Source organism: Gastrolobium bilobum, unplaced genomic scaffold, assembly GCF_033153095.1.
Source record: "Gastrolobium bilobum isolate Gb01-03AN ecotype WA unplaced genomic scaffold, APGP_CSIRO_Gbil_v1 utg7102, whole genome shotgun sequence".
In the NCBI taxonomy this organism is placed as follows: Eukaryota; Viridiplantae; Streptophyta; class Magnoliopsida; order Fabales; family Fabaceae; genus Gastrolobium; species Gastrolobium bilobum.
Window position 1 is genome coordinate 499,323 of NW_026898776.1, and position 18,166 is coordinate 517,488.

At 34.0% G+C, this 18,166-nt stretch overlaps 3 protein-coding genes and 1 long non-coding RNA gene across 6 annotated transcripts; 3 read left to right on the forward strand and 1 right to left on the reverse strand.

The window, feature by feature from the left end:
* Positions 1-261: 261 nt before the first annotated feature.
* On the forward strand, positions 262-3,542 carry LOC133284029 (transcription repressor KAN1-like). Its single transcript, XM_061480981.1, has 6 exons — positions 262-544; positions 767-843; positions 1,038-1,074; positions 1,991-2,129; positions 3,085-3,220; positions 3,330-3,542. Exons 1-6 carry the CDS (start codon positions 262-264, stop codon positions 3,540-3,542), a joined length of 885 nt encoding a protein of 294 aa, XP_061336965.1.
* A 1,076-nt stretch (positions 3,543-4,618) lies between these two features.
* Positions 4,619-9,888, forward strand: LOC133284030 (glycine-rich cell wall structural protein-like). The gene is made up of 2 exons (XM_061480982.1): positions 4,619-5,064; positions 8,760-9,888. The coding sequence occupies exons 1-2, from the start codon at positions 4,619-4,621 to the stop codon at positions 9,886-9,888; spliced, it is 1,575 nt and encodes a 524-aa protein (XP_061336966.1).
* Positions 9,889-10,306: 418 nt separating this feature from the next.
* On the reverse strand, positions 10,307-12,443 carry LOC133284045 (uncharacterized). Of its 2 annotated transcripts, none has more exons than XR_009747853.1 (3): positions 12,208-12,443; positions 11,772-12,040; positions 10,307-11,145 (listed from the first exon to the last, which is right to left on the reverse strand). It is a non-coding gene; the product is annotated as an uncharacterized LOC133284045 (long non-coding RNA). The 2 variants fall into 2 exon arrangements; XR_009747852.1 differs by having other exon boundaries at positions 11,772-12,305; positions 12,381-12,442.
* Positions 12,444-13,879: 1,436 nt separating this feature from the next.
* On the forward strand, positions 13,880-17,236 carry LOC133284000 (aminomethyltransferase, mitochondrial). 2 transcript variants are annotated; one of them, XM_061480937.1, is made up of 5 exons: positions 13,880-14,007; positions 14,167-14,295; positions 15,084-15,651; positions 15,827-15,945; positions 16,241-17,236. In XM_061480937.1, the coding sequence occupies exons 3-5, from the start codon at positions 15,094-15,096 to the stop codon at positions 16,785-16,787; spliced, it is 1,224 nt and encodes a 407-aa protein (XP_061336921.1). In that variant the 5' UTR covers positions 13,880-14,007; positions 14,167-14,295; positions 15,084-15,093; the 3' UTR covers positions 16,788-17,236. The 2 variants fall into 2 exon arrangements, with proteins under 2 accessions (XP_061336921.1, XP_061336922.1); XM_061480938.1 differs by lacking the exon at positions 13,880-14,007 and having other exon boundaries at positions 14,152-14,295.
* Positions 17,237-18,166: the final 930 nt, after the last annotated feature.

An 18,166-nucleotide genomic window follows, 5' to 3' on the forward strand; every position in this document is an offset into this window, starting at 1 on the left:
ATCATGAAGGCATTTTTGAACAAATTTTTTGGTTTCTGAGTTTCCGTGTCTTAAGTTTTTCCCTTTTATCCATCGAAACTCTCTAGGACTAAACTGACCCTTCGAAAAGGTGTAACAAAAGCTGCACTAAAGGACAAGCCTTTCTGACACACAACTATTGCTTAGTATTTATTCTCTTTTGTTTCTTCATGGACCAACTTCTCCCTCTGTCTCTCCCCTTCCTGCACCTTAATTAATAACAAATAAAATATATAGAATTCAATGAAGGCTGAAGCTGAGAGCATTCTTAAATGGTCTTTAACTCCAACTATGTCTTCTTCTTCTTCTTCTCCCATTAGCAGTGTTATTAATAATAACCCTTCACACCCATCTCAATCAAGAGCTGTTCACCTTCGTTGTTTCGGTTCTCATCAGCTTCCAGAGAAAAGCCTGAAAACGCCAATGGTTAGGTCTTACGTTCGATCAAAAAGGCCTCGGCTTCGTTGGACACCAGATCTCCATCGTTGCTTCGTGCATGCAGTTCAAAGGCTAGGAGGAGAAGAAAGTAAGCTCTTTTTTATATATATATATATACATTGGTGTAAGACTTATTATATATTATTACTATATGGATTTAAGTTGATTATGTTCCTCTATATATATTAACTTCTCCCTTATAATTTCTTCTCTAATTTTGGATCAGTCATCATGTCTTAATGAAAATCTCAATTTTCAATATATTCGTGAACATTTTTAATGATGTTGATATATCGATTTGGATTTACAGGGGCAACGCCAAAAATGATTTTACAACTAATGAATGTGAAGGGGCTTACTATACTTCATGTTAAAAGCCACCTTCAGGTACTCTTTTCTCCATACCCATGAATAAATTGATAGCAAAAAAAAAAAAAAGGTTATCATTCACCTCTTCCTTTTTCCTTCCTTCTTTCATTTTTTGAAGATCAATGAAAACAACTTTTTTCTTCAAAAGAATAAAAAATAAAAATGTTTCATAATTCATAGCCAATTTAAAGTTTTAAATTCTTTATTGACAGATGTACAGAAGCATGAAGCAAGAGCGGGAGAGTCAAGGTATAATTGTACAGTACACTAGTTTCTTGCTTGCTTGTTCTCATGCCACGGAAAACACTTGTCTGCATATTCTATATGGAGGAAATAGCTAGCTATAGAGGAGATTAGACATTTTGTTTGGTACAATAGAGGAAATTAGATTTTTAAAACACTGAAAAGTAGATATCCATAAACAGGGACATATATGATATGGGTTTAGCGTGTGTAATTTAAAAAGATATACCTTGTGTCGTTTTATGGGATTTATATAAAGTATGACAGATGATATTTTATGATATAGCTGACGTGTAAAATGAAAAAAAAAAAAAACTTTTCAGATTCACACAAAGTATGACCGGTCATACTTTGTGCAAGTCACTAAAAGAACACAACTTGTATCTTTTTAAATAATATTTCTTTTTCCCATATATATATATATATATATATATATATATATATATATGAAGAAAATAAAAGATAGTGCACGTCAGCATAACTGGTTGATTCCCTTTTCCGTGACCAAGAAAATGAAACTAACGTCATATTTTTCCGAGATTTTGTTCCTAGACAAGTAACATTTAGTGTTGGACGGCTACTCAAGTTTCATCATCAGTTCCCTCAGTGAAGTAGAAGATTTCCAAAAGAAATTATTATATCTTAATAAATTGGAAAATATATTTGTCCTTTTAAATGATACAACTTGTGTTATTTCACTCTCACAAAAAGTGAGACTTATATTTTTTTTTGTCCACTCTCTTTCTCTCATAATCTATCTCTTTCTCTCACTTAAAATAACACAACTTTACATCTTTTAAAATAATACACACTTTTCTCTAATAAATATGGTAGAACGTTTCACTAAGCTTTTTAATGACCTTAATATGAGGCTTTATCTCATTGAATTTCAAGATATATATAAATTTATATTTATCGGCAGCAAAGAAGAATGATAAGGCACCAGTTGTAGCTTCCACATTCTCCTCAACTTTTGACTCAAGCTACGGCCAACAGAATCCTCAGCAAGTGAGCTGCGCAACTCATTATACAGAAGAGCTTGCTCGCACCCAAGCTCAATGGTATTTCTAATTTTTTTTTTCTTGTTCCTCTCTTTTTGATGATGGCACATATAATTTTTTGAACTGTATATTTTGAGTTATAATTTTAATATTGTTTTTTAAATTGTAAAATGTAGGACGTTTCTCATTTCACAGCTTGCTCCTACGCATACTTATATACTTGTTAGTAAAAAAAAATCATAATTAAGTGAAAATCAGCATCTTATTTTATTTTGTGATGTAACATGTTATTATATATATGTGTTTTTGTAGTAAGGATTATTTTACAACATATAGATAAAATAATGAATCATGAATTTAATTCTTAAATCATATATTATATATATATATATATATGTATGTGTGTGTGGAATTTTTAGATTACGACACTAACATACCTTGCAAAAAAAAAAAAAAAAAGATGTTTGAAATGGCTTAAAAAGTGTATTTCATTTAGTGACATTTTTCTGTTAAATTTTTAATTTTGATATTCGCCAGCGATGTAAAAAATTATTCTATCATTCGAGTATATACAACGCTGAAAGAAAAAGTGAACTACACTAGGACATCTATTTAAAAATTTATCATAAATAAAATTTTAATTACTACAATGATCTAATATCATTTTTTTATTCGTGATGCTCAAATTTAAACTCTTCCTGCCAAAACATATAAATACTTCAAATTATACATTTGTTTAATTAACATGAAGAAAACTGTATTTTCTCAATTTTATTAATAGAGTTAAAAAAAATTAGTGAACATAAAATATCTTTCCCTACCCAAATGTATAGAACCAAAACTCCGAATAGGAGACCACACCATATGCATTGAGGAAATCTCAAACTAATGTTATACTTGAGATGATACATATTAAGTAATTCGAAGTAAAAACATTTTCTTGCTAAAGCATCATAGAATTTCCATGTCCATAGATATTCGATACAAGCAACTCAGTTTTGTTCTCGTATGCTAGGAATCATCATGAGCAGGAGGAGTCTTACAATAATAACAACGGAGGTGAATCGATTATGGTGTGTAACGGAGATGAACAGAAGAAGATGCACAACTACATAATCTTCGAGGATCTTCTAAGAAACCAGAGCACCCAAGTAATCCCTTCCTCTAAATGCACTTATATATAGTGGCACATAATCAAAGTACAACTTATCAGGTAATTATGCATAGTTGAAAACAGTTCATTCCATTTTGTTTTATCAGGAGAACAAAAGTCCTCCTAAAAAGATTTCACTAGGGCCTGCTGATTACAAAAGCGACCATAAAAGATTCGAAGATATAACTGCCATAGGAGAGAGAGCGAATGAAGACATACTGTCCCTGTCACTGAGCTCAAGAGGTTTACATCCATTCTTGAACCGGAGCGACCCTAGTCTATATGCAAATGATGTCTCTCTTGAACTCAAGCTCGCTTAAAATCATGCGCATAATTAAAACAAGCCTTTCTTTGACATGTATATCTCAATCCTACAACTTTAATACAAAAGGGGCATGACCTTTGAAGAAATTGTAACCCAGATGCTAGTTAAGTTCAGTCTTTTATTATTTAATCTATTTGTGTTTTCAACTTGAGTTGATCCAGCTAATTAATGACATGATTGTAGTCGTTCTGTTTTATTTATAATTTTAGTTGATGAGCATGACTGTCTATTTTATACAATTTGTACTGGTTTAGGAGGCATTCACTCCCTTTGCATTAATTATTTAGGCATTCACTATCTTATAACATATCGTATTTGATAAACATAGAAAGTAAAGTAAATTTATGTTGGGAGGGAGATATTTGAAAAAACAAAAAAATTTAAAATTTTTTGGTTAAAGAGATTACTTTTATTTTCTAAATTTTTTTTAACTAGATATATTATGATGGAGAACACACTTATTTACACTAACTAGTGACACTCCTTAACCCATGGTTTGAATTATATCAATACATTTTTCATTTAAAGATTACAAATATTGATTTTCTAGATATTTTTTACAATCTTCTAATTTAAGCAATAATAATGATAGCCATAACATATTTCTATTGAAGAGTCTATAATGAAATATTCTAAAAATTAAGTTAAACAACACATAAAAATCTAAAAGTTTGGTCAAATAACTATTAAGCCGAATGAAAAAAAAAAAAACCAATGTTCATTATTAAAAAATTTAAGTAGGGTCATACAGAGATATTATTGAATCTAGTACTCTTCCAACAATTTATTCTTATGAAAACGACAAGTGATTCATCTACCTAGCTAGCATATATCAGGTGGATCTTGTTGCGAGCACACCCCTACTAGAGTCATAAAACTAGTAATTAGGGGCACCAAGCATTGGCGCCAGTACTAGCTGTTCGAGCACGGATTACGTGGGACAACGACGCCATTTAAATCCCCAACTCCTCACTTTTCATGTAATATGAGCACTGGAACATTATCTATATATATTCTATGTCTCTAAGCACCTTCTTTTATATCACATACATAGTATTGTCCTTTGTAATCATGTTTTCCAAGTTGCTTTTGCTTGCTGCAATTACCACCTGCATGACTACTACTGGTGCCAGAAAGCTTCGCGGATTTGGTGAAGAGAATACAGTTCTTCACCATTTACATGCCTATCAAGGTGCTGCTGCCGGTGGGTATGGAAGTGGTGCCGCTGGTGGCATGGCTGGCGGCGGAGGGTATGGTGGCGGACCTGCTTTTGGGGGTGGAGTTGGAGGTGGATATGGTCCTGGAAATGGCCATGGAGGATTTGGTGGTGGGATAGGTGGTGGGATAGGCGGTGGGTATGGTGGCGGCGTTGGCGGTGGAAGTGGAGGAATTGGTGGCGGAGGAGGAGGTGGTGGCGTGATAGGCGGTGGTTATGGTGGTGGAAATGGAGGATTTGGTGGAGGTGGTGGGATTGGTGATGGTTATGGTGGGGGCATTGGTGGTGAAATTATCAATCAGCTACGACCCTGACTTCAACATTAACGAGTACACCTTCTTGTGTTCAAGATGCTCGCTGCTTTGAAGTGATGATTTCAAATCCACCTTAATTATATATGTAGGGCTGTTATTAGTAGTAATTGAGAAATAAGCTAGCCTGCTTTGTTATTAGAGCATATTGAATGAATAATTAATAGAAACGAATGATTTTAGGTTTGAACTATTTTAATTGTTGTTGGGCTTGCATATTATTTTTTTTGGGTACAATGCTTGCATATTAATTATACCACGAGTATTGTGTTTTTTTTTTACTAATCCCAACCATGGGCTAAGTATCTTAATTTCCAATTTTCTTAAGATGTATCTAGTCTTTGGCTTGATCGTAAACGTTAGCCACTTAATAAAGAGGTATTTAATTTCCTCCCGTGATTCGAGTTTAATCAAATATACACATGAAAACTACATTCCGTTGTCATATCATATATAACCATAATAATTAATATATAATCCACAATTTAGTTCCATAAAAGATAAATGACTCAAATTTTCATTGCCATTTAGAGATATATCATGGCGTTCCTCATTTCCATGGCTATGTGGATTATATGAACTATGGTTGTTAATTACAACTAGGAACATTCTAAATTGAAACAGAATTTAATGGTGACAATCCTATTGAATGTTATACTGGTTATTTTAATTTTATATTTATAATTTTAATTTTAATTTAATTTATAAATATATAATATGTATTTAAATTAACTTAATTTGCTTTTCTTTGAGTTAAAACTTCTTTGTTAATTAAGACTAAGCAATCTTAAGTATACATTATCATATTGGTCAAATACATTTAGAAGAGTTAATTCATTTCTTAACTTTGAAAACCAACCTATAATGCTTTTAAAATTAAAATATTTAATATTAAAATTTTAACCAAAAACATTTTAAAATGCAAAATAAATTAACTTAATTATATATATGTACTCTTATATTTATGACTAGTAGGGGTGTTAACGGGTCGAGCCGAGCCGAGTTTTGATCTTAAAAGGCCAAGTCTGTGTTTAAATGTGTCAGCCTGACCAAGCTTGTTACTTGTTATGAATATAATTATCGGCGTGTGGCGTAACTTATTTACAAAAAATAAAAGTCTGGTTTAGCCTGTTAAGAAAAAATAAGACAACAAAAAATTATCCAAACAAAATATACAATCAACAACACTAGTAATTCTATAAATATTCATAAATTCAATGTATACCCAAACAACATACTATAGAACAAAATCATTCAAAAAGTCTGTTTAACCAATAAAATGGGATGAAATGGATTGAGGAGATAGAGAGGACTATATTACAAGTAGTATAAAAAATAAAAATAAAAATTAATATACTAGACCAGCCTAGAAGGCTCTAAGACTGAGCTTTTAAATTGGAGCATGAGATCTTTTTATTAAACGAGTTTTTATACAAGTCCAAGCTTGATTCCAACAACCAATTCTAAACATATAAACTCAGGCCTTCGAGTTAAACGCCCCTGGTTCGTTTACTATCCCTAATGACTAGTAAATAAGTGTTATTTTGTTGTACGAAATGTACATACCAACTGATTGTATTAAATATCTTTCTCTCTGTAGTCACATACAAATTTCATGCACAACCTGTTCGTTCCCGTAGAGGTAGTTGAAACTTGAAAGAGCTAAAGAGCAGCCGTACCATGAATAAGAGATGAATGGACTTACCATGAATAAGAGATTAATGGACTTAGGTATCAACGAACGACAAGTGTTTATCTGTGTACATTGTGCCAATATATACATAGTGAAACAAATTGCACATATGCATAAACATTTATCAAGTTAGAATATTAAAAGCATTTGTTTAAAAGACCAAATATTCAAAATTATGTAGCTGGATGATGTATTTTTTAGAGATATTAAATAAAATAACACTTTCCAAGCATATCTATAAACGGTTGAGGATTAATTGGGTTACAATAGATTTATGAGACACGTTAGACATAATCTCTCTCATGTTGTTTTGTAGCCAAGGTCAATGGAAAATCCGTCTAAACTGAAAAGTACTCTTTACACAAAACAAATTACGGTCAATACAGAATTCAAAAAAAAATAGTTGAGCCATAAATAACGGAGAAAATATGGGAGAAAACAACGGAAAGCTGTAATGAAAAATTAGTGCTAAATGATATCAACTGTGAAAAATTTACATGATCTTATCCCCCATGTATATATGCTTTTAATTTGAAATAAAATTTTATATAATTTATGATCGGGAGCGGAAGTGGGAGTAGTTGTGCTTTACCAAATACTGAACCTGTTAATTATAAATTCAATTAAAATTTATTTATCTTCAGAAAATGGCAAGAATTTCAAAGAATAATGATCACTTAACATAATAAGATCTTTTGAAGATTTTGGACCTCCCATAGTTTTTAAAAATCAGTAACATAAGAAGTGGCATCCTGTGTTCTTAATTAATTTGATTAATCTCCTCAGAGAATAAACGTGCCCTTCATTGTATAAAGTACTTTTTCATCTTTCTCAGTTAATTATAAGTTATAACGGGGCAAATATAAGAAGCACCCGCTGGCCACTGACCTTAAAAAATAAGATTGTGCTCAAACAAGAAATTATCCTAAGACACACAAGAACTGAACTCCATATCCAAGGATTTTAATTTTTCTGTCCAAAAGGAAGCACTCAATTAAGGCCTCTTAAAAGTCTTAATTACTCTTTCAGTTCTTTTACTCTAAACTGATTCACTTTCTTTTTATTAGAAAGAACAATTTAACTTTTTACGTCCATACTCCATATATTGTTGTATTTCAAGCAGTCAACCACGAAAACTATTGGACAGGTAAATTGAACCCACCATAAGTTAAGAACATAGACATATCAAAGCGAGGAAATTATTAAAATGATTTCAATTATATTGTTCATTTATTGAGGATTGCATGATGATTTGGTATAATCGATGTGATTCAAAAGCTAAAAAAATTCAGTGCTTTTGATGTACGTAATATATTAAACCAACAAGCCAAGCTGTCTTTAACTTTTATATATGTTCAATGATGAAATTAATTTTAGGAGGGCTGCAAGTGGGAGATATGCTTGTACTTTGTAAGGCGTACACTTCAAGTGTCTAAATAAGCCACTACCAAAACCACACAAACTCGTAGCAGAAGGAACAAATCTCAGTAACCAAAACTCAATACTTTTAATTGGTCACATGGCACCCACATAATGCTGCTTTTGCATTCATTTTGCTTATGTGTGCACGCAGCTAATCAATGTACATCCATAAAATTGTCAATTAATTAGAGATAAGTGAGTGGTGATTGGATTTAGAAGCAGTTCTTGAATCGAAAGAATATGTGAGGACATGTGTATCAATTTATAAACAAAAATATCTTTCTTCCATTTTGATATTAGGAGATGATACTTTGCCACCTACTCCACTACATATAATTATTATTAACTACACTTATAATGCTGTCTAAGGGAAGATTAATTTTATTAAAACGCAACATCACAACAATCATATGGACATATGGTCTTGGATTAGTATTAGAGTGAGAAATTAGTTTATGATTGGGCTATAGTGTTGTTTAATATTTTCTGTCGGCCATGGTTGACCAGGCAAGAAATTGATTGGACCTTTCTTCATTTGGATGTTCAATTCTTATGCCCGTGACAATTCAGGGATGACAATGGGGTTATTTTAGTGGACGTGACTTACTATATAAAGAGAACATTACAACCAAGAAATATAGAAGCGATGGGTGGTACCAGTGCTAAGTTTATGTACTTGGCTCTACTTCTGTGGAGCACTATTTGTGCTTTGATGAGTGGTATTGGTCATGGGAGTTATGTAGATGGTAGCAGTTTTGTTGATCCTAGTCGGTGGAGGTTTGGTGATGATAATAATGATGATGATTATTGTTCGTATACAAGTTGGAGGGGATGTGGTAGTTACTACGGAAAAGGTGGTAGTGGTTCTAAGAGTGAAGAAGGGAATGGAGCAGTTAATCCTAGTCCTAGTAAAACAATCGGTGCCGCTGGAGGAGAGGGGCCAGGTGGTGTTGGTGGTGGTGGTGGTGGAGGAGGAGGAGGAGGAGGAGAGGGTGGAGGCATTGATGAAAGTAGTGCAGGATCTGGTCATGGTAGTGGTTTTGGTGCTGGGGTAGGCATTGGAGGTGGTGGAGGAGGTGGTGGTTCCGGTGGTGGTATAGGTAATGGAGGGATAGGTCAAGGCAGTGGTTTTGGTGCAGGTGGAGGCAGTGGAGGACATGGTGGCGGGGGGGGAGGAGGAGGAGGAGGGAGTGGAGGTGGTTCCAGAGGAGGGCAAGGTCATGGTAGCGGTTATGGTGCAGGTGGAGGAATCGGTGGCATGGGGGGAGGTGGTGGTGGAGGAGGAGGCGAGGGTGGAGGAGATGGCAATGGAGGGCAAGGTCATGGCAGTGGTTTTGGTGCAGGAGCAGGTATAGGTGGCATGGGAGGAGGAGGTGGTGGTGGTGGTGGAGGAGGAGGAGGAGGTGGTGGCAGTGGAGGGTATGGTCACGGTAGTGGCTTCGGTGCTGGCATGGGCATGGGTGGAATGGGAGGAGGAGGCGGGGGTGGGGGTGGAGGAGGAGGAGGAGACAATGGTGAAGGTGGTGGTTTTGGAGTAGGTGGGGGAACAGGTGGTGGTGGTAGAAGCAAAGGTGTGGGAGGTGATCGTGGTGGGAATAATGGCATCGGAATTGGATTCGGCATGGGCATTGGTTTTGGTTTTGGTATAGGAAGCAATGGAGGAGATGCCACCAATCATGGGGATGCCAATGATCCTTAGACAGGCCAAAATTTTCGGGCAACTTGGGGAGTTCCTACTTTGATGTTTGAACTAGAACATATTGAAGATGGTCTATTGTTTGTACTTGTTAGTGGTGGAATTCATGAAACTGTTGATGACTTAATGTTTATATTCTCACTTATCACTCCTTGTATTTTAAGGGTTTTATAATTCTCAGCTTACAAGAATTGAAATCTTATGTTGTAGAAATAAAAAATATGTGAGACTCATATATTAGAAAAAATTACGTGTAAGACCCACGTCAGCACGAAAATCTAAAAGTGTGTAGGAAGATTTCAATTCTGATGTTGAACGAGAATTATAAAACTCATCTCTTAAACAAGTGAATGACATTCTATAATGCAAAATAGAAGGCTAATGATTATCCCAAAATTTTCAATAATGTTTTTCTCTACCGTAAAATGCATTTTATATATGTTCTAAATGATCTGTGGTCATTTCTTGCTTTTCTGGGGTTTGTTCTTTCTACTGCTTCTGTAAATTGTAATTTGCTGTTTATGCCATGCAAATGCGATAGTTATGTACGTACCTCCGTGGTGACTGACCTTAATTCCAATAGAATAAACTCATTCAAAATATACACCAACCTATTTGGCAGAAGAACAAAGATATGATTCCTGGGTCGTCCAAACTCCAAGCTAGGTGCAGCACAATGTTTCAGCATGTATCACATGAAACCGAGTACTTCTTCTGGAATGCTAGATTTATAAAAATGTGTCAGTCACACTCATAACATGGTGGCATTCAATGATTTAACATTTTTTTGGAGGAAGAAGGTCCAAATTTCTACCCAATACCCGTACAGAATGAGGGACACATACTTTCAGTTTCAATACTATCGCCCAGCTGCAACCTCCTACACACAATACAATTTAGCAAATTATTTAATGAGCATTTAATCAGCTATGTTCATAACCTCTGGCATCAGAATCCTGTAGTCCAAGCTACAAATAAAGAATCAAGAGAAACTCCCCCAAGCTCATTTATAGGTCTCACTCAAACTCTTAAGTAAGAACATTCTTCTGATCATGCTTACATTGCAACTACTAACCCAAGACACTTGAATTCTCCAAAGCAAACTCAACAGTTTTCATTGTCACCTGCTGTTAAGGCTAACTGTTTGGGGCATTGTCTCCTGAATTTGTACATATCCTTGGGGTCCAATCTCGAAAAATAATTACGTAAGTACTTTTGTGAATGAAATGCCAATTTAGTTTTCAGAGTGAGCCCAAAAATCTGCAGATATTGAGCAATAACAGAAGACAATTATTCCCTCTTAATTCCAAAATTAATCACACAATATGCATCTGATTTAACAGTCTCATCAAAATCAAAATCCCTGTATATAGATTCACTTCACAAATATCTAGATACAACTTTCTTTAACATCCTTGAAGAGACCAAGTAGTATCTTACAGGTTTATCAATAGCGCAACACTCACTCCGAGAAACCATAGACACTTCATCACCTTCAGAACAATATGTCTAGGATTGTCACCATAAGGCACTCGAGTAATTGTTGTACACTCAAACATACCATTTCAATATGCTCTGCTCCATCACAGCCGGTTAAAACCCAGATTTTATGTGGGGTGGGTTATGTGGATTGGTGGATTTTGTGACCAATCAGTGAATAGTGACATGTCAAATGGTTTTTGCCAATACTGCATAAATGGATATTGGATACGAATAAACTTGTAAAAGTAACAAGTGATAAAGAGAAAAATTAATGTGGGGTATGACCACATAATTGGAACCCCAAAGTAATGACCAAATACATTAACACTGATGCCAAAACATATCAATCACCAAAGTACAATAATCTAGACAAGTAATGGACCTTCAAAGTATAGCAAGCTTACCCGCCATTTATGTGTAGCTACAGGATGGAATAAATGAAAGGCTCTTTTGTTGCTTAACAGGATTTCCAGAGGAACTTAGAAAATATTACTACAAGGACTGCCAGAAGGTTTAGGAAAGATAAAATTACAATCCAAGAAATTAACATGTTTTATTGATCTTGTATGGATGTGCTTGTTGCACAGAAGCAGACAGAATCTTGATACAAATGAAACTTTACAATAGCTGTGGAAGCATACACCGTTGGCATGGTTGAACCATGAATTATTTCCTTCAAAATATCAAACAATAAAAGACAGACAGAAACATCATACATGATTTGGCTCAGAAAATTAGCAGGAAAGAAAATTGATGCAGGAGGACATAGAAAAATTGACTAAACTAAAGAATTGAGATTAATAAAATTTATTTTCATAATTCTAAAATTCAACAACCAACCATTTTAATCTTGATATTCAGTGGCCTGTTTCTACATCTATGTGACTGGCCAAGTTTTGGTCGAATCCAAATACGGGACCTATGGTTGCATCAATTTTCTAACAAATATGGATGATGGAAAAATTAGAATGCAACTACGAGAAAGAAAATCAAGTGGGGTTGGAGATTCATACCTGTTGAATATGCTTACATCATTCAGCAAGCAAACAGCATTAAACCCCAAAATTATCACTTGGGAGGTGGGTAGACAGAGAGAAGGTTTCAAAATAATTATTTAATAAATTATACATAAATAATGATAAATTTTTAATAATTTTTTTTATTTTTTTTTCTCTCATCGTACGACTCCCATGTAACATAACCTATCTTTACATCGTAAAATGGCAAATTTGCGCCAATCAGACTGTTCCCCCCTCCCAATGTTCGTAGACATTCCTTTTAAATAAAAAAATAAAATCTTAATATTACCAAGAATGTTTCTTAATTAGATTGTTGGGAAATCATTATCTCCATCTACATGAGATAAGAATTTTTTCCTACACAAATTCGTTTTCTGTGCCAATTAATTTTTCTTTTTTTTTTAATTTAAAATATGGGACCCACATTTAACTTATCTCTATTTTTTTCTCTCCTACTATCTTACAACGTAAGAAAATATGCACCAGATTGTTTTAGTGCTTGTAAATATTTTTATAATTTTTCAATTTTGACTTCGTTCAGAGCCACCAACCCCAAAATTTGTGATGGCTAGAATTCTCTTTGTAAGTCACCTCCCGATTCCAACAATTAAAGAAGAGATTAATTTTTCTTGTAAATAAAATTATTTTTCACGTATACATAAAAGTATGTGAATTTTATATGGGGATATATGAAGGGAAGAGAGAAAAAAAATATATAAGTCTCAAATATTTTTATATGTATGTAAAAGATAAAATTATCTTTTATAATATAAGAAACATTAATCTTGATAAAGAATACCAAATCTCTCTCTCCTTTTTTTAATATATAATTTTTGGGAATTTGTTTTAGAGCCTTTTGTCATCTTTTTTTAAGCTAAAAGTTACTTTTTAAGATAAAACTAAAAAAAATAAATTTAAAAATAAAACTACAAATTATTTGATGATTATATAAAAATTTTAACTTAAAAATTATTCATTTAAAAAAAACACACATATTTCAAGAAAAAGTTGATACAAATTAAAAAATGCTCCTCACTTTTGGCTTTTGACTTATTCCTCCCATATAATTTTTTTTTTTTTTTTTTTGTAAAAAATTATTTGGACTAACTTTTATTTATAAGATTATATTATTTTTGGGTTTGATAATTTTATTTTTCTCTTATGATATAAATTTTCCCAAAACATTCTGTACTTATATTTTTTTCAAATCCTAAAAGAACGTTGTTTTGTGTTAGTGCAACAAGAGAAACACTAAATAAATAATTTTCTTTCTCTCCTTATAATATTAAAGCGACATTGAATAATGTTAAAATTAATTATATATATAGAAATTAAGTTAATTTTTTTATATAAAAATCAAATTAAAAATAAGTATTTTGAATAGAGAGTAAAAAAAAAAAAATTAACTTTTGATCCAAGTTTATAGCTCTCCTAGTCATAAGTGATCTCCCAGATTAAGTGGATTCAATAGTACTGAAACCTCGGACAAAATCACAATGTGATGTGGTGTTCCCATTGCATCAGCCATTGGATTCTTGGGGTACACAGAAAGCATAGCATGATTGAGCAAACACTTGAACTTCAAAAGAAGGTAGAGATGGGGAAAGAAGACCAAGACAAGGTAAACTCGTCGGGTAGCGTTCCTACCACTCACTAACGATTGGTTATCTCAATTCTCAACATCCTTACACTCACAGCCACCAACCCCCCATTCTTTTCATATTATTATTTTTGTTTCTCATTTTATTTTATTTTATTCAAATATGTCCAAATTCAACAGATAAGCAAACCTTTAATGTCATACACATATATATAGAAAGGTTATCTGTCAGACCCTTCTACCGTGCAGTGTTATCTGCTGATGCTTCATTCTGAAGAACTCCAGACACAAGAACAAACCCAGTACTATGTAAGTGCTCTTGCTCTACCCTTCTTTTATCTTTTCCTTATTTGCATTTTCCCATGTGGGGTCGTCTTTTGCTCTCACTTAACATATAATGATCTGTATTTTCTTCTTCTTTTTTATTGATTGCCTAAGTTTGTGATGATTCTGGCGAATCTGTGAATTGAAACTTGGATCTGGGCAATTGATAAAGATTCGGTTTTTTTTTTTTTTTTGGAGTTTCTGGGTGTGTGGGGTGTTGTGTACTTTTGTTGGTGATATTCTCCATGCCTTATGTCACTTGACATGTTACATTGGTATCTTGATTTAAGTTCTGAGTTCAGCAATGCGTTGGCTAGAGGTTTTCAACGATATTTTTTTGTTTGGAATTTGACGTACGTTTTCTCATGGGATTTATTTCATCGTTTGAGTGCACGTATCGCACTCACTTCTGGTTTAAGAAAAGAACTGAAATTATTGTTCTCACTAGTGTCACCTTCAAGGAATCTGGCCAGTGACAATTAGCCTTGCTTTTTGTTTCCGCCTACAATGTTTCGATGAACTGTGACAATATCTCAATGAAATGGCATCAAACAGCTTGTTTTGTTTCGGTTTTGACCTGGAAATTTGGCTCATTTTGGGTAGGGAAAGTAACATAAATGAGTACTATATATACTCTACTAGAGATGGCATGATTCTTTAAAAATGACATGAATTTCTTTGTCCCCCGAAATAATCTAGTATTAATTAACTCGAAGTTATGCTGTCTATAGATTAAGCAATAACTTAACATGTAAACTTCTTTTATTCCTCAGATAAGAGGAAATGAGGGGGAACTTGTGGCAACTTGGGCAATCAATCACCCGGCGTCTTGCCCATGGTGATAAGAAGGCTGTTGCTCGTCGATATTTTGCCACAGAAGCTGAGCTGAAAAAGACAGTTCTTTATGACTTCCATGTAGCCAATGGAGGGAAGATGGTGCCATTTGCTGGATGGAGCATGCCAATCCAATACAAGGACTCAATCATGGACTCAACTCTGAATTGTAGGCAGAATGGTTCCCTTTTTGATGTTTCTCATATGTGCGGGCTAAGCCTCAAGGGGAAGGATTCAGTCCCATTCCTTGAAAAGCTAGTCATTGCTGATGTTGCTGGGCTTTCCCCTGGAACTGGATCATTGACTGTCTTCACAAATGAAAAGGGAGGGGCTATTGATGATTCAGTAATTACCAAGGTGAAGGATGATCACATATACTTGGTTGTGAATGCTGGGTGTAGGGATAAAGATCTGGCTCATATTGAGGAGCATATGAAGGCATTCAAGGCCAAAGGTGGTGATGTGTCGTGGCATATCCATGATGAGAGATCTCTTCTTGCTCTGCAGGTCATTTATCACTCTCTTGTGCATTTGCATCATGACACACTTTGAACTAGCTCCTATTAACTTGTTAAGTTGATTCAAGCTAGTTAAAACTGATTGCTAAATTGAAAAGCTTTTAAATTAATCAACTGTTCTTCACAGTAACATTAATAAAGGACTCTTATTTTCTCTGTAGCAGGGTCCTCTTGCTGCTCCGGTTCTTCAACACCTGACAAAAGAGGATTTGAGCAAACTGTACTTTGGGGAGTTCCGTGTGTTGGACATAAATGGTGCACAGTGCTTTCTCACCCGGACAGGGTATGTTTTCTTGTGGTTTTCTTTCTCAACCTTAGCAATTTACCCTGTAAAGTTTGTCTGAGTTGTAGTAATGCTAACTTGAGATTTCATCTGGTGTCTTTAGCTATATCAATGTTAAAAATCTTCCCTTTCCTTCTAAAATACAGTTATTTCCTGACTGATGAAATGAGTGCAATGTGATGATTTCAGTTTGTCTTTTTGTGTTGTTGGCCAATTCCAAGTTTCCCAGGGACACAATGTTTAATCTCAATGATAGTACTATGCATAATAATGCACTCTTCACTAAGACTTTCAGGTATACTGGGGAAGATGGATTTGAGATATCAGTTCCTTCAGAGAATGCAGTGGATCTTGCCAAGGCAATTCTGGAAAAATCTGAAGGGAAGATAAGATTGACCGGATTGGGTGCTCGAGATAGTCTAAGACTAGAAGCTGGATTGTGTTTATATGGCAATGACATGGAACAACATATAACACCTATTGAGGCAGGACTGACATGGGCCATAGGGAAGAGAAGGAGAGCAGAAGGGGGTTTTCTAGGAGCTGAGGTTATACTGAAACAGCTTGAAGAAGGTCCTAAGATCAGGCGTGTTGGTTTCTTTTCTTCTGGTCCACCTGCTAGAAGCCACAGTGAGATTCAAGATGAAGGAGGTAACAACATTGGGGAAGTCACCAGTGGTGGATTCAGCCCTTGCCTTAAGAAGAACATAGCCATGGGATATGTGAAATCAGGATTGCACAAGGCAGGAACCAAGGTAAAGATTATTGTTCGAGGAAAAGCCAATGAGGGAGTTGTAACAAAAATGCCATTTGTACCAACAAAATACTACAAGCCGTCCTGATTTACTTTTGAGGTTTCACCTTGAACGTTTCTCAATACACTCCCTCGACCAGTTTTCTCATAATCTGGACGTTGTAGTGGATTTTAATGCTATTGTCTACTCGCATCAAGTACAAGTAGAATGGCTTTCATTAATAACTCAATTTCGTTTCAAACATGTATGATAGTTGAGTTCAACCTGTGTTATCTTGATATTTTCTGACGCTGTTCTCACCAACTTCTGCTCCGAAGTCAAGATGACATCTATGAAATTCAAAGTAGACATGTATTCACTGCATGACTTTGAGATATATGAACTCTCGCTGTTACAATTTGTATCACTTGATTCTACATGGTTTCAGACCTATCATTTAAAGTCACTATGATTATAATGTGTATCACTTAACAATAAATGCCCAAAATGCTGTATTATGTGAAGGGTTTAATGTTTCTCGTGTTATCGTAGGAGATAAATTTATTTTTTATACACATACAAAAGTGTGTGGGGTTTATTTTTTTTTCTCTCTTTTCTTTATATGGCCCTATATGAGACGAAAATATTTTTATGTGTGTGTATGAAATAATTTTTATCTCGTATAACATGAGAAACATTAATCCTTATATAAAATATCAAAAAGTACCTTAAACAGAAAGCTAAGATCTGTGTCCAATAAGGCTTTCCCAAACCACTCTATTTGTGAATATTATATCAAATGTCCCCCTGTTCAGTATCTTCCGAAAAATATTCGAATTTGCATTTAGTCTAATTAACAAGAATGGCTGCATGTATATCTTTATTTTTTAGAGTTTGAAATATGTTAATTATATGATTATATAAACTTAATATTGGTTACAGGCTACTCAGAAGGACAATGATCCGGAAGTGTGGAACAAGTTGCACCCTCAGAATGAACCAATGCACATGAAAACTCTTACGCGGCTAGGCCCGATAGTTAAATTTGGTTCTGAAATTATTTTGAACTATTTTAAGATAAATAAAAAAATGATAGAAGTTTAAAAAAGTTTAATTTAATTTAATTTTTAAATCAATTTGAATAAAATAATTTTAGTTAATATAAATTGATTCAATTCTTGAATTGATTTTTTTTTATAACATTCTTGAATTGATTTTACATAAAATTCTTAAATCATTTTGAAATGCGATTTAGTTGAGTTCATATTTCAATTCAGTAGTTTTTGATCTTTTATATGTGCAAGGATGTGTTTATAAACTGTTTTTACAAATTTTTACAAATTATACTATGTACTTCTGAAAGTATATGATATATAATGTAATCTAGTGTACTTTCGAAAATACATAGTATAATTTATATGAATTTTCAAATAAAAAATTTGTAAATATAACCATTTTCTTTTATATACCCTAATTGATGAAGGTTA

What these genes read in the sequence shown, in the direction of transcription:
- LOC133284000 (XM_061480937.1), top strand. Translation starts at nt 15,094, where the DNA reads ATGAGGGGGAACTTGTGGCAACTTGGGCAATCAATCACCCGGCGTCTT. An exon ending in GATCTCTTCTTGCTCTGCAG is followed by an intron (nt 15,652 to 15,826) that starts GTCATTTATCAC and finishes TCTCTGTAGCAG; the next exon opens with GGTCCTCTTGCTGCTCCGGT. An exon ending in TGCTTTCTCACCCGGACAGG is followed by an intron (nt 15,946 to 16,240) that starts GTATGTTTTCTT and finishes TAAGACTTTCAG; the next exon opens with GTATACTGGGGAAGATGGAT.
- LOC133284029 (XM_061480981.1), top strand. Translation starts at nt 262, where the DNA reads ATGAAGGCTGAAGCTGAGAGCATTCTTAAATGGTCTTTAACTCCAACT. An exon ending in AAGGCTAGGAGGAGAAGAAA is followed by an intron (nt 545 to 766) that starts GTAAGCTCTTTT and finishes TTGGATTTACAG; the next exon opens with GGGCAACGCCAAAAATGATT. An exon ending in GCTCGCACCCAAGCTCAATG is followed by an intron (nt 2,130 to 3,084) that starts GTATTTCTAATT and finishes CTCGTATGCTAG; the next exon opens with GAATCATCATGAGCAGGAGG.
- LOC133284030 (XM_061480982.1), top strand. Translation starts at nt 4,619, where the DNA reads ATGTTTTCCAAGTTGCTTTTGCTTGCTGCAATTACCACCTGCATGACT. An exon ending in GGTGGTGAAATTATCAATCA is followed by an intron (nt 5,065 to 8,759) that starts GCTACGACCCTG and finishes GTGACAATTCAG; the next exon opens with GGATGACAATGGGGTTATTT.